The sequence below is a fragment of the Gossypium raimondii genome, chromosome 7 (genome assembly GCF_025698545.1).
Source record: "Gossypium raimondii isolate GPD5lz chromosome 7, ASM2569854v1, whole genome shotgun sequence".
In the NCBI taxonomy this organism is placed as follows: domain Eukaryota; kingdom Viridiplantae; phylum Streptophyta; class Magnoliopsida; order Malvales; family Malvaceae; genus Gossypium; species Gossypium raimondii.
The window spans coordinates 34,136,416-34,160,679 of record NC_068571.1 but is presented as its reverse complement, the minus strand read 5'-3'; the positions used below and the strand labels follow the sequence as shown (position 1 = coordinate 34,160,679).

The 24,264-nt window shown below is 34.0% G+C and overlaps 1 protein-coding gene across 1 annotated transcript; it reads left to right on the top strand.

Moving 5' to 3' along the window:
* Nucleotides 1-16,434: 16,434 nt before the first annotated feature.
* LOC105770959 (zinc finger protein JAGGED) lies at nucleotides 16,435-17,208 on the top strand. Its single transcript, XM_012592344.2, has one exon. It carries the CDS (start codon nucleotides 16,474-16,476, stop codon nucleotides 17,035-17,037), a length of 564 nt encoding a protein of 187 aa, XP_012447798.1. The 5' UTR covers nucleotides 16,435-16,473; the 3' UTR covers nucleotides 17,038-17,208.
* Nucleotides 17,209-24,264: the final 7,056 nt, after the last annotated feature.

The window sequence follows — 24,264 nt, the reverse complement described above, 5'->3', positions numbered from 1 at the left end:
AAAAAAAAAGGTTATGTAAGATGGCATTGCCAAGTAGTGAAGAAACACTAGTTTGAAATCTAAAAAAATTTAACCGTTTTGAGAAAGAAAAAGAAATTGTTTTTAATGGGTGCTGCCTGTCAGTGTGGCGGCACCAATATCCTATATATACCCCTCCCACGACCAAAAAAACAAATTTTTATTGTTTATGGTTTCAACAAATAAAACAGGAGAGGAAAAAAAGGGTTGTTAAAAATTAAAATTGAATATCAACCATATTTGTTTTTCATTTGAGAATTCAAGATCTTTTTTACCTCAGAAATCAAGTTTGAATTAATAATGTTAGTTTGTAATTATTTTTATATTTTTTAATTTATTTTACTATTATGTATGATTATGTATTTGTATTGATAATTAATAGTATTAGATGCAAGTTATATTATTTGATAAAAACTTCTTTTTGTTGCTTTAAAATGGTATGAATCGTTTAGTATTGAAGATGAATAATCAATTTTTCGTATACGTCCATTTCGTTGGAGTAATTTTCCAAACAATAATTGGTTGTATATTTGAATCGTGCTATCAAATAGGGATGAGGTTTAACACGAGTGTAAAACTTGATGAAATGAAATAAAAGATTAGTGTGGAAATTGCTATAATTTTGGGAGGAGGATTGTTGGAAAAAAACCTAATTTGAAAACAGTTTTCTTACACAACTGAAATAGGCGGTGCAACTACGGGAGGTTCTAGACGTTTCAGTACTCGTGTTCACACATTGTTACAGCTTGTGCATGGGCCAATGTTGATTGTGAGCAATATATCGATGAGGTGTACACGTTGAAATGCATGTTACATATTTGGGAAAATGAGTTCCCCACCTTTAAGGATATCTCGACATAGGAAGTTCCTTCGCCTACATTCGAGTTGCTCCTCAACTCGGGGCTACATAGGGTACCCAAGGGTCGGACGTAAGTCAGCAAGATTCAAAATGACATGGACTTGAGGGAGAAAGACAAACCCAAACGTTGTGGTCTTTGCAGGACTATTGGCCACAGTGGAAACAAGTGCCCGTATCGAAACTTCCATTTTGGACAATCGTCATAGTCGAGACAAATATAAATTTATGTACCCGATGTTCAAATGTATTTTAATCAACTTCACAGATTGAATTAAATTTGTTTCTACATTTTTTTCATGATTCTCAATAACTATGGGCAAACTTGGCCTTATTACAAAATTGAAACAATATGCATTAAATTCATGTACGTAATAAATTAAAATCACAATGAGAAAAATATTTGCTCTCATTCATTAAATTTTTTCCATATTTAGCATTAATTAAAAATATTTGTTTCCTATTCAACATTAATTCGACAATTGCATTAATAAAATTTCATAAGTTAATTAAAATATATGAAAAGAAAAATTTTGAAATACAATTTTTAATTTAAACAATTTATTAATTATATTTGTTCCGGTAAATAATTACAAAAATAATTTTAAAAAAATTAAGGGAAAAAAATGAAACCTTTTAAATAATTACAAATAAAGTTTATTAGAAAAAAAAAAGGTACAATTACTTCACAATTTACATGTATCAAAATTGATGGCTGGATGGAGTTGTCCGTGGGGTGAAACGTAGTTGTCCGTGGGGTGAAACGTTGTGGTGTCCTTTATTGACGTCTTGGGTGCTCGCGACGGTCAATCGAGAGCTCAATATTTTTCTCACCTGAACCTGCATTTCATCCATCGATGAACTATGGGGTGTATCAAAGTAACTTAGAAAATAGTATGTCCCAAAGGTTTGACTAGGAGGTGTGGAGTACTGGGGTGTAAAGCTAAACATATCAACCATCATTGATGACCTCGGTTGTTGATAATTAGAACTGGAATCGGGTACTTTCGAACGGTAGGAGTAGCCTTAGAACTCCAACACCAAATTGTTATTGCGCAACTCCGGATGATAAGAACTACCTTCTGATTGTGTTTGTGTCTTTAGAGGTTTAGGTTGGAGCTTGAGAGCAGGAGGCAGATGTCTTCGATGAGGATGGGATTGACTCAGTCCATTTTGCTAATGCCTTCGTCGTTGCATATGCTTAGGGGCCACCATCAACTGACCACCAAACACATACGACAACACGTTATCATGTACAAACATAGGTAATGGACCAAGGGCGTGAAATCCCCATATAAGATTCCAACCGAGGCCTTCTATGCATCCATACATTCCACATTACAATCCATTGTTGATGCTCCAATGTCCAATTATTTACATCTTTTCCCCTCTTATTAATGTTGTGGACATCATCGAAGTTGACTAGAACGTCCAAAACATCTTGCTAACACTCGAATTGTCGCAAAACCAGATCCTCGTTGTACTACTCAACGGTTGAAAATTCAAAACGAGTGCGTTAATGCACCACACGTATGAGTAGTGGTAAGCCAATTAGAGAATTACACCCGCAACATATGACATCCACACGAACTGCACAATTAATAACATTATTATGGTGACATGAGTAGAATAACAATACTAAAATATTTACATGGCATGAATATAATTTTATTTTGAAAAAGTTTTACCTCCTCCTGACATATGTTTCAATCATTTGTCCGTACACAGCAAGGATTTCTGACTTCCTAATTCCCAAACAAAGTACACCATCTGAATAGAAATCAAACTTGTCAGATAACATTTTCATAAAAAAATAATTCTTAATCAATGTTTTAACATATTTTTTTACTTATTTAAAAATGGGAAACATATTGTTGGTGAGTCTGTGATGCCAGAAATGACATCTTGTACAGTGCCTAGAACTACAACAATAGCAGACATCCACCTATGTCTTATGTATCACGCTTTGTTGCTCAAAAAGCTTAAGGTAAAATGTTGCTAATACTGTTGAACCCCAACTGTACAAACATATATTGAAAATCAACCAACAAAGGCAAGTACATCAGGTGGGCATTATTATTACATGCGTCCAGCATGAGTACCCCCTATCAGCTTCAGTATATACGCCTGAATAACACACATTTTCTCTCACTCGGAGACACTACTCGGTAAAAAATTTCAAAATTTTGTTTTATTTAGGAAAATTTAAAACTGGTAAACTTACCAGCACCATCATCTGATGATCATCCAAGCAATTGATAGCAAAGTGACGTGGGTTCAATCACTTTACTTGAACCCGTGATCGTAACACTGTTAACTAGGAGCCCGAGTTGCAATGCAACATCTTCTAAGGTGATGGTGCACTCCCTGTCAAATATTATACTGCAACCGAATTTCTCACTACCATGAAATCACTGCATCATCAAAAGATTAACACGTGTGATTTTATCTCAACCAACTCAATGAGCTGTCATCAGCACATTTCTTAACAACCTTTGTCAATGATTTGTTTACACGTATCATGGTTTCTCTCTACTATCTTCATGTATAAATCCATTACTGTTTGTAATGTTTGTGATATGGAAAATACACAAAAGAATCATATTATCATCATCTTTATTATTATTATGTCATTCTAATTTTCTAACTTGGTATCTGAGCAAGTTTTCAATGCCTTCCTCTCCTCAGTCTGACCCACCATCGTTGGTGGTGGATGACGGTTCTTTCTCAACCTCTACTGATTCTTCTTCCGGCAGTAAGATGTTCTCCCTAAGAAACTTACTCTTATTTTGGATGATACAAATTTTCTGCTTTGGAAACAATAGATTCTTCTTGCTGTCAAATCTTTCAAACTCCAGCGGTATCTTGATGGTTCGATTGAGCCACCGCCTCGGGTTGTTATGGATTCATCTGGGAGTGTCAAGATCAACCCTGCCTTTGAAGTGTATGAGCAGCAGGACAGCGCTCTTGCCTCTTGGCTGCTTTTTGCTGTTGGCCCCACTGTTCTTTCTCATCTAATTGGTCTTGATTCCGCCTCCCAAATCTGGAGTGCTCTCACAACTCTCTTTGGAAGCAAAACTACATCACGGCTCATGCATTACCGTCGACTATTACACTCTAAAAAAAGGGGATCTAGCAATGAATGACTACCTTATAAAAATTAAAATTATTTGCCAGCAACTTGCAAGTTATGGGGAGGCTATAAGTGAACCTGAACAAGTCACAGCCATTCTCAATGGACTTCCCTCTGAATTTGACTCTATTATCACTATTATTTCTACCACTCCCACACCGGCCACAGTTCATGTTATTTCTACAATGCTACTTGATGCTGAATCCCGTCAACAATCTATGGTAACTGAATTTCCTCCATCAACTAATATTGTTGAGTCTAATACTGCTTTTACTGCCTCTTCGCCTTCTGCTTTTCCAAGTTACAGGTCGTCGTCTGGTGGAGGGTAAAGGGAGGGTTCGATCGTTATCTCGTCTTCAATGTCAACTTTGTGGTAAAATTGGCCACACTGTTGACCGATGTTACCATAGGTTTGATCCATCCTTTAAAGAAAATGTTTCTCGACCATTTCCATCACCACCATCTGTCGTATCAATGCCCACTTCATTACCGGTTCAAGCTATGTACAGCATGTGTGCCCCTCCATCTCTTTTGGGTGGTTATGCTTCATCTTGGGCTACTCCTGGTCCTTATCATACAACTGCCTTGATACACACAGGATTAATTGGGTCCACCATGACACCTAGTCCAAATACACATTTGAATACGGGACTTCCTCCACAAACTGGTCAGAATCCATTTGTTTCATCTTGGCCTACTGGCGCTACTACCTTAGGACCAAGTGCTACTACTATTTTTGGGACTTCAAATGCTTCCACAGGATCAGTCTCTCAAACTCCTCAAGCGCATATTGCAACTCCAACTCTCCTAGATGATAATGCTTGGTACCCTGACTCTGGTGCCACTCATCACTTGACCAGTTTCGAGACTTCTTTAACCTCTAGTGTTCCTTACCTCGGTTCAAGTAAAGTGTTTGTTGGTAATGAAAATTCTTTACCTATAGCTCATGTTGGTCAGTTATCAGTCTTGTCTTCTATTCGTCCACTTTATATGAACTCTCTCCTTCATGTCCCTAGAATAACAAAAAAATTGTTATCTGTGTCAAAGTTTACAAGAGACAATAATGTTGTTTTTGAATTTCATCCTAATTATTGTCTTGTTCGTGATTTGAAGACAAGTGATGTGCTTCTTCAAGGTTCTATTCACAATGGGCTGTATCGATTGCCATCTACACCGTCATTCGCTCTTTCATCTGAATTTTTTTCTCGCTGTTGTGCTGCGAAGACTCGTACTTCTTTGGACTTGTGGCATCAATGTTTGGGTTATCCATGTAGCTCAATACTAAAGAAAGCTTTAAATGATTGTAATGTTTCCATTCATGGCAATAAAGAACTTAGTAATTGTGTTGCGTGTCATCTTGGAAAAGAACATAATTTACCATTTTCTCTGTCTCATACGGTGTATAATTCTCCCATTGAGCTTTTTGTTACGGATGTATGGGGGCCAGCTCCAATGATTTCAAATGGGTATCGTTATTATGTTGCCTTTACGGATGCTTATACTTGGTACACTTGGGTTTATCTTCTTAAGAATAAATCAGATGTCTTGGTTGCCTTTATGAGTTTTCATAGTCAGGCTGAAAGGCTTCTTGGTTGTAAGTTGAAAACCCTTCACTCTGATAATGGAGGAGAATTTAAGGCTCTTAATTCTTATATTCAGCAGTATGGCATTCTTCATTGGTTCTCTTACTCTCATACGTCGGCTCAGAATGGATTGGTTGAACGTAAGCATAGACACATTGTTGACATTGGTCTTGCTCTACTTGCTCATGCCTTTATGCCTCTATCGTATTGGTACGATGCCTTCAATAGTGCTGTATTTTTTATCAATCGGTTGCCATCTGCACCTCTCGGTAATATTTCACCTTATGAAAAACTATTTGTTCGAAAACCTGATTATACTTTTTTTTCGTGTTTTTGGCTGTCTCTGTTTTCCAAACCTTAGACCATATAACTCCCACAAATTAGACTTTCGATCGACCTCCTGTACATTTCTTGGATACTCTCCCATTCACAAAGGCTATAAATGCTTAACCCCTGATGGTAAAACAATCATATCACGCAATGTAACCTTTTCAGAAAATGAATTTCCCTTTAAAAGAAATCTGTCACCTCTGTCACCTATATATTACTCTACACCCATGTTCCCTTTACCACCACCTACTCTTAATCCCTTTCCCAATACCCCTTTACAACTCCCACACGTTATTCACCCCTCATTATCTCCTACACACAACCCTTCATCCCACATACATTCTCCTATCTCTACGGGTCACACCACAACACCACCTACCAATCTTCCTACTCCTATGGAACCCATCACAACACTACCCACCAATCTTCCCACTCCTATGGATCCCACCACAACACCATCCACCAATTTAACGTCTCCTTTATGCCCCTTATCTTCACCTACACCATTTGCACCTATCACTAATCCCAAGTCTTGCTCATCTTTATTACCCAACCCAGTATTAATCAACATCCCATGCTCACTCATAGTAAAGCAGGTATCTTCAAACCAAAAACATACCTTACGGAGGTAATCGATTCTTCCATTGATATCCCTACTGACATACATGTTGTCATGAGGTTTCCACACTGGCAGGCAACAGTTCATGATGAGTTAAGTGTTTTGATGGCAAATGAGACCTGGACTTTATGCGTTCTACCACCTAACAGGTGAGCAGTGGGTTGTAAATGGTTATTTAAAACCAAAAAAAAGTCAAATGGCTCTATTGATCGGTTCAAGGCTCGATTGGTGGCAAAGGGTTTCTCACAACAAGCTGGATCAGATTTTGTCGAAACCTTTAGTCCAGTTGTTCTCCTGACTACCATTCGTACTGTTTTAACTTTAGCAGTGATGAATAATTACCCTTAAGACAAGTAGATGTAAATAATGCTTTTCTTAAGGGTTCCCTCGATGAAGTGATTTATATGACTCAACCACCGGGTTTTGAAATTTTTGATGACAATGGTACTCAACTCGTTTGAAAATTAAAGAAGGCCATATATGGGTTACGTCAAGCTCCTAGAGTATGGTTCAATACTCTTTGTAGTTTTCTTATTGGTAAACTTGGTTTTCAACCCTCCAAGACTGATTCATCCTTGTTTGTTCGGCTCTCTTCTTGTTCAAAACTATATCTTATGGCCTATGTTGATGACATCATTATTACGGGAAGTTCTCCTAGTGAAATTTCTAATGTTGTGCAACAGTTGCATGCTGAGTTCTTCGTAAAAGATTTTGGTAATCTCAATTTCTTTCTTGGCATCAAAGTTACTCGTAATTCTTCGGGTCTTGTCCTAACACAACACAAGTTCATCACTGATTTACTATCTACAGCTGAACTTCTTGGTGCTTCTCCTACTCCAACACCTATGGTTGAAAGTCCCTTGCTATCTTCCACTGATGGGTCACCATTTCCCAATGGACACCTTTACCGAAGTATTGTTGGCTCACTTCAGTATATCTGCCTCACTCGTCCTGATCTTTGTTATTGTGTCAACAAACTTAGCCAATATATGAACAATCCGTTGGATACACATTGGAAAGCTGTAAAACGTGTTCTTCGGTATCTCATTGGCACTCTTCATCATGGTCTATGTATCATACCGGGTGACCCTATTTTGGTTGCCTTTTCTGATGCCGATTGGGCTTCTTCGATTGAAGATAGACGTTCTACATCGGGTTTTTACATTTTCTTTGGGTCAACCCCCGTGGCATGGTCTGCAAAGAAACAATCAGTTGTATCTCGATCGTCTTCTGAAGCAGAATATCGTAGTCTTGCTAATTGTGTGTCTAAACTTATTGGCTTGCAACATCTTTTTGAAGAACTTGGAGTAAAGACTTCCCATACACCCATTGTTTGGTGTGATAACTGAGTTGCGGTTTTAGTTGCTGCTAATCCTACACATCATGCTAGAATGAAGCACGTAGATATTGATCTACACTTTGTTCGTGAAAAAGTTCTTGCTGGTCAATTAAGCGTAAATTATGTTCCCTCAACAGACCAACTAGCTGATATCTTTACAAAGCCAATACCACCTCGCAATTTTTCTCATTTTAGCAATCGGCTATGTCTTGTTGACTCCACAAAGTTTGTAACATAGAAAAGAAGAAGACGGGAGAATGTCAAATATTATACTGCAACAGAATTTCTCAATACCATGAAATTGCTGCATCATCAAAAGATCAACACGTGTGATTTTATCTCAACCAACTTAATGAGTTGTCATCAGTACATTTCTTAACAACCTTTGTCAATGATTTGTTGACACGTATCATGGTTTCTCTCTACTATCTTCATGTATAAATCCATTACTGTTTGTAATATTTGTGATATGGAAAATACACAAAAGAATCATATTATCATCATCTTTATTCTTATTATGTCATTCTAATTTTCTAACTCTCCTCACACAACAAATGAAATGTGTGGGTCTCCGGACGCCACCTCTCAACCAAAGTGAATATTAATTTGGCCCTAAGCTCAAACGTCCTAATCAATGTTGTCGTTCCAAATCCTAAGGCATCCAAATAGGGGAAAGTATGTTCGTTTGACTGGTAGCTCGGACTATGAACACGCGCTCTCAAGATGCGGTACTCACCTTGTCCATAACAAATTATCATATTAGTTAAACATGCCAATTAAAAAAATAATGGTGTGCAAATTTATAAAATATCATTGAATAGCAAGTAGTAATGTTTTTTACCAGCACATCATCGTGACAATGTGATCAGTTGTTCTAATCAATGAACCCATTTCAATATATGCACAAATAAAATTGAATAAACATATCATTTTAAAACAATAACACTTCCACCTAATAATATTTAGCAAAACCTATTTTAAGTAAATAATTTGAGTTTCTATTTAAATAAAATTTCCACATAATAATATTAATCACCAACTAAACAAAAATTATTAAAATAAATTATCTTAACCCGTATGTTTGCAACTAAAATTTAAATATATTTATTAAAAATAAATATAAACCTAACTAATCTAGTAAAATATAAATTACAAACATAAAAAAATAAGAAAAACAAAAACTCCAACACAATCCAACTTTTTTCTCCCCAAGACCTCAACACAAACAAAATTTTTACAAACAAAATATAATCTTAAACATTAAATTTAAATATTAAAAATAAAAAATAGACATATAATATAAAAATTATTATTACAAACTAAAAAAACCTTAAACCTATCATAAACTATCTCTAAAACTCCAACACAAACAGATTTTTATAAACAAAAATATAATATTAAATATTTAATCTAAAGATTAACAATAAATTAAAATATAAACATATAATATACAAATTATTATTACAACAATAAAAACACACATTAAAACTTTCACAATTTCTCCCTAAAATTCCAACACAAACAAATTTTTTTCCTCCCAAAACTTCAATACAAACCAACCAACTACAAATTTTTTTCCCACTCTACTTCACTCAAATCCCAAGTTGTGTGTGTATAATATCATAAATAAGTAAGGTAAATTAAGAAAAAAAAGCAAAAAAAAATGGCAAAAAGAAGAAGCTATTGTACATTATGGGTAAGGGGTGGAGCTGCCGATGTGACCAATCTATCATGTCTCCCTATCCTATAATATAGGACAACTTCTTTTTTTTTTTTTTATATCATTTTTTTCTTTTCTGCTTCAGCTATTCTTTTTGTTGTTAAGCCATTTTTAAAAAAAATAATACCAGTGCTACTAATGTGTTTGGCAACACCACTATAAAAAATATATTTTTTGCATTCATGTAGTTTATGTTTCATATTTATAAAACACTGGTATTGTTTTAGGGTGTCATTTGATCATTTAGTGATACTAGTTAAGAATCGGGATTGATGATAGCATGGAAGAAAATTTAGAATGGTGTTGTCCGATAGTGTGGTGGCACCCATGTATACTTTAGAAAGTACCCATTTTCATAAATAATCTGAGTGGAATACCACTTTCGTAATTTTATTTTTTTTTAGTAAAAAAACCCAAATTCTTTATTTCATCCAATGAGAGATGTGGATAAAATGGAGATTTGGGAGAAAATATTAGAGTTGATGAGTATCCGAAACAGTTAATAGGTTCCTTGGCATGAAAGACAGAAATAACTTCTTACTAGGTAAGATAGAATTTCTATTTCCTTTAGCTGTAAAAAAAGGTTTTCTTGAACCTCTTTCTCAACCTCAGATTCCACCACCATCATCACAGGTAAGCTCCTCAAAAAGACATATGCCCTCTTTAATCATCTTTTCCTTTTCTTTTTGGGCTATATAAATACAACCAGATACTTGCCCTGTTTCCCATGCATCTTCCAGCTACCCCCCTAACCTTTTCTTTCCTCTCCAAAACACCTAATTCCAGTCATTTTAGAAAGGGAAATAGCATCAGAATGGAAACTGGGAAGGCCTTTGCTGATCACAACCAATCTTACAACACTGAACAGAATTCCACTGAGCGATCAATATCATCTACTCAGGATTCAACCAAGTTCCACTTGAGCAAAGCACTTGCACGTAGAGCAGTTTATGGTTCGAGCAGCCGTCGTGGCACCGGAAACAGAAAGGTGAGAGGCAATGACGCTAGAGCCTTACCCAGTAGGCTTAGCAAGGTTTCCTTGGCTGAAGATGAAGATTCCGAAAACTAGCCAGCTTGACAAAATTGTTCAATGTTCCATGTGTACATTTTGTTTGTTTGTTTTGGTGAAGCTAAGAATAGAGTGCTGCAACATTTACAAACCCCAGTTCTTTTGTAAAAAGCTATTGCTTAAAATAGATTCTACAGTGGAGGATTCATAAATGATGTAATATTTGGCATTGCTACTCTTTTTCACCCAGATAAAGATTGATATATGAAAAAGTTGAAACATGCATCAATAATGACATCCATAACAATGTGAGTGGAATAATCTGCAGAAAGAGGAAGAGCAAAAGGGGAATTATATTAGATATTATGAAACACAAATACTCTTTTGGGTTCTGGATAGGCACATATTAACAGTGAGGAAGAGGGGGAAGAAGTAAAGCAAGATCAGGATTTGTTTTTCAACCTTCAAAGTTAATGGGTAACAGGCTTACAGCATTAAATATTGGACCCAAGTCCATCTAGATTGGGCTACTATTTGTCTTATGGTTCATAAATTTGGATTTATTTTTAGGGAATAAATCCGGATTTCAAAGTTTTATTCAGAAGTCATATTTTATTATCTTCGAATAAATAAAAACCATCTCTTGCAAGTGTAACCATTCACACATGTAAATATATCAAACTCCCACCATTTTCTCTCCTAAAATTATTTGTTATAGCAAATTTTATTTAGGAGGTATTATAGAAAAATATGGTAATTTTCTTCTTTTAATTTTTTTTAAAATTGGGCTGGATTCAAATAGTGTTTCATAAAAAGTTGACGTGTGAAAATCCGGCTCAAATATTAATTTTTTTAAAAATTAAGTGCGACACTTGTTATATGCATAATGAACCTATCATCTAACATGATGGGATCACTTTTTAAAGAAAAATTCTATCATATTTTTCTAAATAACTTTTAAAATACAATATTTTCATAAAATACTCACAATTAAACACATTTTATTTTCAGAATTTAAACGGACGGGCGTAAATAGTAGTGAGTAAAGCTTATCTTGGTTAAAAGAAAAATTGACAAATTTTATCGGCATTGTTATTAAAAAGAATCAAATAAGTCTAAATTGTAATAGATTTAACATTTATTGAATAAAAAGGTCTTGAAAAATATTCTTTTCAATTGCAATTCAATTTCAAATAAAAGATTTCATTTACAAAAATATAAAAGTTTAAATATATTAACTCTATTAAACCGTAAATGTTTACTCTATTTCAATTTAATCTTATTTAATTATATTTCAACCTATTAACACAATATTACTGGCTTGAACCCGAATTTCGAGAAATTCAAAACTAGTAATGTAAATAAAAAATTGGTATAAGAAAGTCATCATAAATTTGCAAACTATAGATAGTGTCATCAAGGCAGCATCTCATAGTGATATTTGGGACTATCGTACGTGGGGGATCCATGTTCTTACCTTACACTATACATTGGCAATCCTGTCGGTATAAGGGTCATATATTATGCATTATAATTTACTCTTTTTCCTTCTCATGAAATTCGAAAAGGAAAAATAGTTAACCTTATATTTTATTTACACAGTAACAGTGCATTTGGAATGAATGGCACCCAAAGCCATAGACAGAAAACAGAAGGGCCCTGTTCTATTAACATGCTTGGTTTTGGTTTATGCAATGATGCACTCATGTGATTTGTGGCTTTCTCTCTTTTAATAAATATCTCCCCCATGCACCAACCACTAACAATCCCAATCCAAATGCCTTAATGCATCTGCATAATTCCTTTATTTTCATTTTTAAAGGGACAAAAATACATATAGCCTTATGATTCCGAACAAAATCTTTGAGGGGCTACAAAGTCGAGATGTGGACATCCACCAAGAACCAAACCAACAGCGGGCGTGGTTGACCAACAGCCATTTTACGAAGCACTCAGCTTTCAACCCCTTTCGGATAAGAACTTGGTGGACCATCTTAAAGGATTCTGAAATCTTTAGATGTTGCCTTGGAAACAATGTTCCATCTTGTCTTATCTAACCAACATGTCCTTCCTCAAATTTGTAAACAGTATTTAGTAGCAATGAACATAGCTTTTCAACCATTAGGTGAAAGAAACTAACACGATCCTAGTAAATCTTAACGATTAGGCAAGTTAACAACCGATTAAATTTTGGTCCTCGGTTGATGCCATATTTTATGTCATTCCTAATACAGGTTGTTCATTCAAATTTATTTCCAAATCATATATGTGTGTGTGTTAGTGATGAGGGTTATGTCGTATTACAGCAAATCAAATCTGAATAAGAGATTGGTATATATCCACCGGGTCGAGTTGCTGAAAAGACCTTACTTCGGCGTGCAGGGATTAACCGACATGAAGTACAAAAAAGTAAACCTTCATACTCAGCTTCTCTCCGTAGAAAGGAAAAAAAATCAAGATTAATGTTTTGGCCTAGTGACTGAAGCTAATTGATGGCCATTTGATTTCTGGTGTTCTTTTACACACATAGAAATTTACTATTACCATTTGAGTGGCTGAGCAGTCTATTCACATCTGTGGAGGTAACATGCCGTTGTCCAATACCAGCTCTGAGATTTTTTAACTTGTATATATATATAGGCAAGTTTTAGGTTGCCAAAATGATGGTGAAGTCACTGAGAAGGGTACTAAAAACAGGAAGATGGTGGGAGGACAGCCTGCAATATTCATGAAAAAGAGATGGTCTTCATTGGGAAATAAAAGCAGGGTCTTTCATCAAGCTCAATCACATGATGGATAAGTGATTATTGTATCAAAATATTGAAGTTAGTTGAGAGTGATAATGAGTTAGTTATTTCTTAATCAGGGAGTTTTTAGTTAAGAAATACCTCAATGTGTACTCTATGATGTCATAATGGTTAATTAATAGTGAATAAACAGAATCATTTACGAAACTATGCAATTTTAAAACTTATATTTGACTGATAAGAACATAAGGCCTTGATACAAAATATGGTAGTTTGAACAACACTGTTTACGACATTTAAAGAAAACATTGGAAAAGAAAAGACAAAAGAAACTACAGAAAAACTCGAAGTGGATCTTTTATCTGTTCTTTGATGTCCCGAATCCTACAAAACTTTCATAGCGAAACTCTCTCTTGTCTTTTTCGGGTACATAATCTTTGCTCAAATGAATTTAGCTAGAACCGAGCTGCTCAACTTTGTTCTGAAGAGCCAGTCTGGTACGAGTATGACAAGCAAAGCCATAAATTATCCTTGATAGAAGCCTGCAATCGCGACTCTCAACTTCAGATGACATTGAAGTGAGAATGAGCTCAAACGAATGGTCCTAAATATAACCTTCCCTGGTAGGGCCGATTAGCCCCATTACTTGAACTCAGATAACGGATGGGAAGGGTGACATGACACCATTATGCGTGATAGGGCAAAGCTAGCCAGTTGAGGTGTTTCAGCTCTTTTTCTTTTCTGGGGATGCAGTGCCTGCTTGATGTAAGACTTGTGATTCCTTGTCTTGATCCATGGCCTTGAAATTAACTATAAATAGAGAGATTCAGGGAACTTGTTTTGGGACTGTCAGCTGGGAGCATAGCAAGTCAACAAATTTTGGGAACTAGATTCGCCAAAGATACTACTCAAGATATGTATTGAATTAACACTTGGGAATGGCTTGCTTATTCAAAGTTCACAAAAAAGGGAAGTGCTTGTCAATCGAGTCACGTTCATGCGCACACTAGTGGCAGGCAAATTTTTCTCGTCGCTAAGCCAATATTGTTTTGAAACGTGTCGCTCGTTTTACTTATAGTATGCCAAAGTACAACATGTGTTTGCTTCTTTTAGTACTCTATCATGCTGTGTTTGTCCCTTCCCTATCCCAGATAACACATTTTAAATATATATATATAAAAAAAGAACCCTATATTTTTTGTCAAATATTGGAGAAAGAAATGGTCAAACAGGATTTCATTTAAAACAAAATTAATTGTCTAAATGTCACCCACAATTAACCCTACAAATAGCGAAGAGGGGATAGGCATTAAGGTTACATCAATGTCAAAATTTGCATTCTCTCTCTGTGTGTGTATAGATATTACATAAATTTTCCTTAAAGAAAATAGTAGGTGGAGGATGTAAAAGCATGCTATATATACACTTCTTTTTGTAGGAAAAAAAGAGGGGGGGGGGGATAATTGACAACTACAGCAAAATATGTAGCTTTCTCCAAAAGTTTGATTTTGTGGTAGCAGCTAATATATAGCTCGTCGTTTCTGCAAATTCGTTGAATCAGAAAGACCTATCCCATTAGGAAAAGAGTGGAGGAGGGGGTAGATTCCCTGCATTTGATGCTACGGCGGCCTAACCTATTTGCAGCGTGCTTTAGCTGTATACATCACCATAGATATATAAAAGGTTTTAAGCTAAGATTATGAAAGGAGCCAACTAAGAATTGCTCCATGTCTAATCTATATTATATCAGGAAACTGGTCCGTTGATTGCTCTCTAGAACCTGGACATTGCATCTAAACAAAAAACATTTCTATTTGTTTGCCTCCATCTCCATTTCTCCGTGCCTATCTAGCATGGACTAGTTTGCCTAATGATTAGCTAGTGAAGGTAAAATTTTCCAACACTTGTGCAATGGTCAACTTTATTTAATTAGCTGAAGGTTTCTCCTCGTGCTAGCTGTTAGTGCTGCTAATATTGCTCTAGCTACAAGGTTATCTACGGTTGGTTAATATAAAGAATATGAATTTCAGTATGACGGAAATGATAAACGTAACTATTTCTGCGCACTGTAATGAATGCAAAATGTTGACGAATGTAATTGTGGGGCATAATTACTTGAATTTTTTTAACCATGCAATTAAAAACAAAGAAATTAGATAAGATTGAATGACAAAATTGTCACTATCCAGTCACCTCGTTGGACAGGGTTGTCTGGAAATTGTTTTCTTTAAGCTCCACAAGTCACCTGGTATTCGTTTTACAGAATGCACTTATTTATATACTGTGATGTGGGTTCATATTTTTAGAACCGCACATGAATGTATTAACACTTTGAGGGACTTATGGAACCAATGCACAGTGAATTTGCTTGGATTGTGACAGAATTAAACTCTATTCTGAGACACTTGAAAGGTTGTTAAACTTTCAAAATAATGTTTATTACTTATTATGTAGTTGTTTAAGCGTGTTTGTTAAGGAACGTAAGAATTATATATATGTGTGTGTGTCTGTGTTGATAATAGAATGATTATGCAGGCCAACAAGGAAGGCGCATGCGGGAGATTTGGCATATAAAGGAGGCAAGAGGGACAACCTTAATCTAACATCATGCCTACAGGCAATGAGCCTAATCCCCCGTCTTTCTCGGGCTCTTTTCTTCAATTGTTTCACCATCATGGATCCTCCTCAGGATCTGCTCCCTTCCATATACTGTGTCTGACTATGAGAGTTTTTACTGCTTACTAGTTACAGCTTTTTTAAGAAAAAACTCATGATGTCCTCTTGAGATTAATCTTTATCGAGTCAAAGGTGAAACACTCTCTCAGCAAGTGTGCTTTCTGTTATTTCTTTTTTACAGCTACGACCTCGACTAACAAAAATTGTACCTACAAGGCTATTTCTTTTTTACATCATTGCTTTAATCTTTGAGTTAGAAATTGTTACCCATAGCACAAAAATTCCGCCCAACAATCATATATATATATATTCACTTTTCAGGTATAGCCCACTGCTTGTCAACACTGCACTAAATGTTGACACCAAACCAACCTCAGCTATAAATATAGGACATTTTACTTAGATAATCACAAACATAATCAGACTCTCATTCCGACTTTTTAATGGCAGAGAGCTCAGTTCCAACAAGTTTATCTTCAGCTGATATGACACCAGATAAACAATCATCACTTAAGCTATTTGGTTTTTCACTTACTGATCATCAAGAGGAAGTTTCAGACAAATCTGATGATTTTGGAGAAAGCAGGAAATTTGAGTGTCCATTTTGTCACCGAGTATTTGGCAATTCTCAAGCACTAGGGGGGCATCAAAATGCACACAAGAGAGAACGCCAAAAAGCTAGGCAAGCCCAGTTTCACAGCCGCCAACGCTTCATAGCAGCTGCTACGCCTGTTTTAAGCTCCCATGTTGTAAGGTCGATGGCGCCTAGGTTTCCTAGAGGGTTCAGTACCAACGGTGCTGCTAAATTCCTGCCGCAACTGGCTGGTGATTGTCCATCATGTCCACAGCTGCTTCCCACGACTCCTCCGTACCCTACTCGAATTTTCATGGGGAAACCATTGCATTTTAGAACAGCAGCCCCAGGGTCTACAGAAGTTTCTACCAAATTACCAAAGGCTGAGATAGGCATTGATCTGCACCTTAAACTCTCTCATTCCGGTTGTTAGATAGCCCTTTCCAGTCCACATATATATATGTACCATGAACATGGAGTTCGAATAATCTTCTCTATCAGCTTTTGTATTTTCTTTTCGTTCTGTTTAAATTTGGGGGTGAAAACATCTCCCACTGTTTGATCTTTCCTAATGTTCAAATATTATAATGGCTTCTATTAAGTATGACTCCTAGTCAAATTTGAGAAATAATTTTCTAGTTAAACTCTGTTTATTTATTTTAATCAAATTCTGATTAGTCTATATTATTTTATTATTATTTGAGTTATAAATTTAGCTTATAAATAAGCTCTTTTACAACCTTAGAAAATACAACTATTAGATATTAGAACTCATAACACATTTAGAGAATTTTATGTTTACGTTTTGGGGGTTCTTTATTTTCGAATTTTCAGGGTTTAGCTTTTATCTCTATCTTTTGTACTATTCGTTCTTTTGCCATTATAGTAAAATTATATTTGCCCGTGGTTTTTTATCCTCTTTGGAGGGATTTTTCCACGTTAAATTTATGTGTTCGATTTTTTAATTTCTTTCGCTATTTTTACCTATTCGTTGCTTAATTGAGTTTATTCCTAACAAATGGTATCAAAGCGGGTTCATTTTTCATAGATTAGCCCGTTCAGAGATGGCAGCAACAAGATTTGAAATTGAGAAGTTCGATGGTGTCACAAATTTCAATCTATGGCAAGTTTGAATGATGACAATTCTAGTTCAAACTGGCCTGAAAAAGGTTGTTACCGGAAAAAAGCCTAAGAATCTAAATAATACAGAATGGGAAGAGCTTGATGAAAATGTCTTGTGTGCAATCCAGTTGTGCCTCACGAATACGGTATTATAGGAGGTATTGATGGAGAAGACATCATACGCCTTGTGGAAAATGTTAGAAACTCTTTATGCGACTAAGTCTTTGGTTAACCGTTTAGTGTTGAAACGTCTATTTATGTTTCGCATGAATGAAGGTGAGCTTATTAGAGATCACATAAGTCAATTCATTACTCTTTTAAATGATTTAAAGAACGTTGAGGTTCAGATTGATGATGAAGATCAGGCTATGTTATTATTGTGCTATTTACCCCCTTCATACAAGTCTTTCAAGGAGACTTTGATTTATGGTAGAGAAAAACTCTTATTTGAAGATGTGAATGATCATTTGTTGAGTAGAGACAAACTCGACAATGAGTTTGGTTCGGATAGCAAGGTAGATAGGCAAGCTTCCGTTTTGGTAGCATCAAATAAGCGAGACAAAAGGTGTCGCTATTGTAAAAAGTTAGGTCACGTCAAAGCAAATTGTTATAAAATACGAAATAAAAGAGCTACTGAGAGTAACGAGGAAGATGTAGCTGGTGCTAATTTGGTCGATGAAAGCGATGATGATTTCTTGTTAGTGTCAACAAGCGATAACTCTAAGCTTACATCCGAGTAGATCCTAGATTCGGGATGCTTTTTCCACATGTGTCCCAATAGAGAATGGTTCTCCACATACAGTTCGATTGAAGGTGGAGTTGTGCGTATGGGAAACGATTCATCCAGTAAGGTAATTGGTATTGGTATTGTTAAAATTAGAATACACGATGGGATGATTAGAATGCTCTCAAATGTCAAGTATGCACCTGATTTACGAAAAAATCTCATCTCCTTGAGTATTTTAGACTTGAAAGGATGCAAAATCAACATCGAGTCGAGCGGCATTAAAGTATCTCGTGGAGCTCTCATGTTGTTAAAAGGTAAAAGAACCGACAGTCTTTATGTTTTGGAAGGTTCTACAACGACCGGTGAAATCGGACGTCCCTCGTCCGTTACGGAGTCGAAGTCAACTTGGTCATAAGAGGGAAAAATGTATGACCGTTTCATTGAAAAAGGGTTCTCTTTTGGATGCATGTTTTAAAAATTTAGGGCATTGTGTTTGTGAAAATCAGACTCGGGTTAGTTTTGATTTGGCAGTGTACAAGTTGAAGGCTAGAAGTATTCCAGTTTCTAAGCACAAATTTGACTCAGTTAATTCCCTGCATAGTTCAAGATAGGCCCGTGGCAGGCTTTGGCAAAAATGGCGTTGTGGATATATGAGTTAAGGTGGAGATTTGTTAAGTATTACTCCTATTTTAGTCAAATTTAAGAAATAATCTTCTAGTTAAACTCTATTTATTTGTTTCAATCAAACTCTGATTAGTCTAGATTATTTTATTATTATTTGACCTATGAACTTAGCCTATAAATAGACTCTTTTATAACATTAGAAAATACACCCATTAGAGATTAGAACTCATAACACCTTTAGAAAATTGTGTTTACGTTTTGGGGTTCTTTATTTTCGGATTTTTGGGGTTTAGTTTTTATTTTCATCTTTTGTACTATTTGTTCTTTTGTCATTATAGTAAAATTATCTTTGCCCGTAATTTTTTATTCTCTTTGGAGGGGTTTTTCATGTTAAATTTATTTGTTCAATTTTTTAATTTTTTTCACTATTTTTACTTGTTCGTTGCTTGACTGAGTTGATTCTCAACCGCTTCTCTCTTGTGGAATAAATGCTATGATGTTGAATTTTTACGTGAAAAAAGAAAGTAAAACGTTGGGGGATTATATTAATACTAATTAAATTGTAGAACAATTATACTCTGTAGATACCAGACAGAGAATGTTATGTGGGACAACATGGAGACAAGCATTACAAGAGAGAAAATGAAAATGGAAGGGGGGAAGCATTTGCAGCGATCAATCAGGTATCCAAGATCCGGAGCACCATCCGCACGCTCGTTTTGGTACATCACCTTTGCAGTGGGCACCACTCCATTGCCACATATAACCGTTAAAACAACAGTAGATACATCACTAATTGAAATGTTGTTCTACTTCTACAAGACAAACAGAGATGGGTGGGTGGGTAAAAGCATCATGGAAGAGGCTCTATACTAGGGTCAAATTATATTTTACATCTTTTACTTAAAAAATAAATAAATTAGTCCAATCAAAGGGTAAATTGATTATTTCTATTAAAATTTTTATTTATTTGTACTGTTAAAAACTGGCGTAATTGACGTAATAACCAAAAACTTACACCTAACATATCACATGTACAAATACCAATTTTTAGAGTAAAATTAGATAAAATATTTTACAAAATGATGAATTTTGAGCACCACTTCTAACTTAAACATGGCATAAAACAAACCAAAACATTTATGATTATGAATATAAAGAAAAAACCCTAGAATCTTAAATATTGCGTCTTCCACCATATATGTAAATTTGATGGGTCTTTTAATTTAAAAATATATAATTTATACATAGTGATGAGTACAGAAGTTCCATAAAAATTAAAATTAAGAAGTGAATTTAGACCTGACGAAATTTCAATTTTGATTTATACAATTCACAATTGATGCAAGATTTTTTTATTTTAAATTTTTAATAAATTGGTTATAATAGTTTGAGAAGCTCTAATAACTCACCCTCCTTACTTTTTTTTTATAATAAAGATGAAGCTTTTTATTATTACTTTTAAAATAAATAACCTTAAAAGTATTTAAAATTTAATTATATGAATTCTTATGAGCATTTTTTCAAAAAATAATTTAATTAATTAATTTGCATTAAAAAGTAAAAAAATTAATTCTAACCAATAGATACACAAACTAGATTTATTTATAGATTACATATGATAACTCTAAGTTCAAGGTTTGGGTAAATTTTATTAGATTAAATTAGTTTAAGGGTGTAAAAAGCCTTCAAACTTCTTTTTTTTTTTTAAATTAAGTCTCTGTTTTTTTTTTTGCACTCAATTGGGTACTTGAACTTTCAAAATGTATTAAAAAAGCTATTTGACTGTGAACTTTAACAGTTGACCGTTAAAGTTAACTACCCCTAATTTTTTCAATTAAAACCACCTCTGTCACAATCATGGCTTGACATCTGGTAAAAAAATAAAAATCAATAAAAGTTATAAAAATTATTAAATTAAAAAATTAAAAATTAGAATTTTTTTTTATAAAATGCATCAAAAAGATCCTTTAACCATTAACTTTAACCACTGACCATTAAAATTAACGACCCTAGTTTTTTTTCCAGTTAAAGTCATCACGTGTTACAGCACAGCATGACATGTGGCGAAAAATGACAAAAAATAAAAATCAATAAAAGTTATAGAAAAATTATGAAACGCTTCTTTTGGTACGATAATTTTTATATATTTTTTATAAAATTTATATTGCTTTACATTTTTTATAATTTCTTACGATTTTATAAAATTTTATAATTTTTTCTATATTTCAATATATTTTATAATTCTTTTACAATTTTTATAAAATTTACAATTTTTTTATGTTTTTTGTAATTTTAATATTTTTAATATTTTTATTAAAATTTAATAATTTGTATAATTTTTATTTTTATCATTTTTTTGTCACATGTCACGTCGTGGTGGCTTTAATTGAAAAAAATTTAGGGGTGGTTAACTTTAACGGACAACTATTAAATTTAACAGCCAAAGGACATTTATGATATATTTTGAGAGTTCAAATACCCAATTGACAGGGAAAAAAAAACAAACGCTTAATTTTTATTTTTATTTTGAAAAAGTAAAGAAATTTAGTTCTAACTAATAAATACACAAACTAGATTTATTTACGGATGATGTATGATAAGTAGTTAAAGGTTTGGGTAAATTTTTATTAGATTAAATTTTATTTATATGTTGAGCATTTTATATATTGCTAGTATTATTTTCCTTTTCAAGTGTTGTGGCAAGCTTATATATAGGGGATAAAAGAATTCATGTGTCTTGAATTTTACCGACGATGGAATTATACATTGGTCCTTTTAATGACGGGAATGTGACAATTTAATATATGACTTTTGAGGACAACTAAATAATTAATGGGCTTGAGATTCTCGATGCGTCTAGCAAAGGTGGTCATCATGAAAACTTATTGGTTCACCAAGCTCACCCAATCAAAAGTTTGCTCGGTGTAGACACGTGGTTTGCTTGTCCATGATACATGGAGGGACATGTGGAGAAGGTATAACAATAATATAGTTTTTGACCCCTAAACTTGGCAACTAATTCCTTTTTGGTACTTGTACTTTTTTTAGTCCACTTTGGTCCTTGAACTTCGCAATTAGATTCATTTTGGTCCATGAACTTATTTTGTTAAGATTTAATGATGTGACCATTGTTATTGGAATATGACCAAATCAGATAAACTAAGAACTGATCGATATAACAGTTCGAACAAAAAGGGTTGAACCAATCAACTAGGAAATTGCAGATACAAAAATCGATAGTTGAATAAGGTGAACTGATTTAATTTTTTTTAGATTTTTATAAAAAAATTAATTAATTAATTTTAATTTGATAATTGAACCAATCGAATTGATTGAATCGAGAATTGGTGGTCTAATATGTTCAACCACCAATCAAGTTAGAAAAACATTGGAGTGGGACTCTGATATTGTACTATACCATCACTTGAAAATTTATATAATTTTTAAATTTTCAAGTAATGGTGTGATACAATCTCAGAATTTCACATCATTAAACTTTCTGTTAGAGATTGACCAGATTAAGCAAGGAGCAAGTAAAAATAGCAGAAGAAATTGAGAAATTGAACACACAAATTTAACGTAGAAAAACTCCTCCAAAGAGGATAAAAAACCATGGGCAAAGATAATTTTACTATAATGGCAAAAGAAACGAAGAGTACAAAAAGATGGAGATAAAAATAAAACCCCGAAAACCTGAAAACAAAGAACCCTCAAAACGTAAACACAAAATTCTCTAAATGTATTATGAGTTCTAATATCTAATAGGTGTATTTTCTAAGGTTGTAAAAGAGCCTATTTATAGGCTAAATTCATATGTCAAATAATAATAAAATAATCTAAACTAATCAGTGTTTGATTGAAACAAATAAACAGAGTTTAACTAGAAGATTATTTCTCAAATTTGACTGAATAAGAGTCATACTTAACAAATCTCCACCTTGACTCATATTTCTACAATGCCATCTTTGCCAAAGCTCACCATGAGCCTATCTTGAACTATGCATGTAACACCCCTAACCCGTATACGTAAATAAATTAGGGTTACGAGGCGTTATCGGACAAAACGCAACTTAACACAGACATTTAGTAGAATTCAAAAATTTTACATCTATGTTAAATTAGTCAAATATGAAGTAAGTATAATTATAAATTCTACTTTAATAATTTTAATTTTTTTTATAACAAAACATAACATTTCAGTTCAGTTAAACCATAAGAAATATAAGCTAATTTCGTATGGCTATTATATATATATATATATATATATACAGCATATTAAAGTACGACTCCCAAAATATTATCTAGCCTATACATGCCATAAGTTAAAATTTAAACGTTTTAATACCGAGATAGTAGATAGAGTGATGATCTTCGCTAACGATCCCCGAGTCTGCAGCTTGGTTTTTATCTATAAAACAAATGGATAAAAACAATCGAAGTAAGCTTTTATAGCTTAATAAGTTTATAACATATCTAAAATACATATAAATGAACATATGTATAAACATTATATGCTTATAATCAAATTACAGACATAATCATTAATTGCATATACTGATTTCTAATATACTTATCATTTGCATTTCATCGAATGCATATATATGATCCTTCAAACACATATAGACAAATGCTCATGTAATTATTCATTATATATATCCCATAATCATTTATATATATATATATATATATATATCAAATGCATATAATCACTTAATTTAACATATTCACTGGCACTTAGCATGTTAGACTTATAGCCTGATTCCAATCACCGGCACTTAGCCTGCCAGGTTTATAACCTGATTCAGATCACCGGCACTTAGCCTGCTAGGTTTATAACCTGATTCAAATCACCGGCACTTAGCCTGCTAGGTTTATAACCTGATTCAGATCACCGGCACTTAGCCTGCTAGACTTAAAGTCCGAATTATTTCACCGGCCTTAAGCCTGCTAGGTTTTAAACCTAAAAATTTCAATTTCACATATACAAAATACTCCTCAAGTAATTCATTAAATAAAACACATAATTGTAAAAGATCATATTCAAACCTAAGAGAATTTATAAAATCCTATCTTCAATTCAATTCAAATTTCTATAAATTGTATGCTTTACACATTTATTCATATACCTTACTACTTAACTAATTTCAATACAAGAATTTTACATATATATATATATATTCACCT

What these genes read in the sequence shown, in the direction of transcription:
- LOC105770959 (XM_012592344.2), top strand. Translation starts at nt 16,474, where the DNA reads ATGGCAGAGAGCTCAGTTCCAACAAGTTTATCTTCAGCTGATATGACA.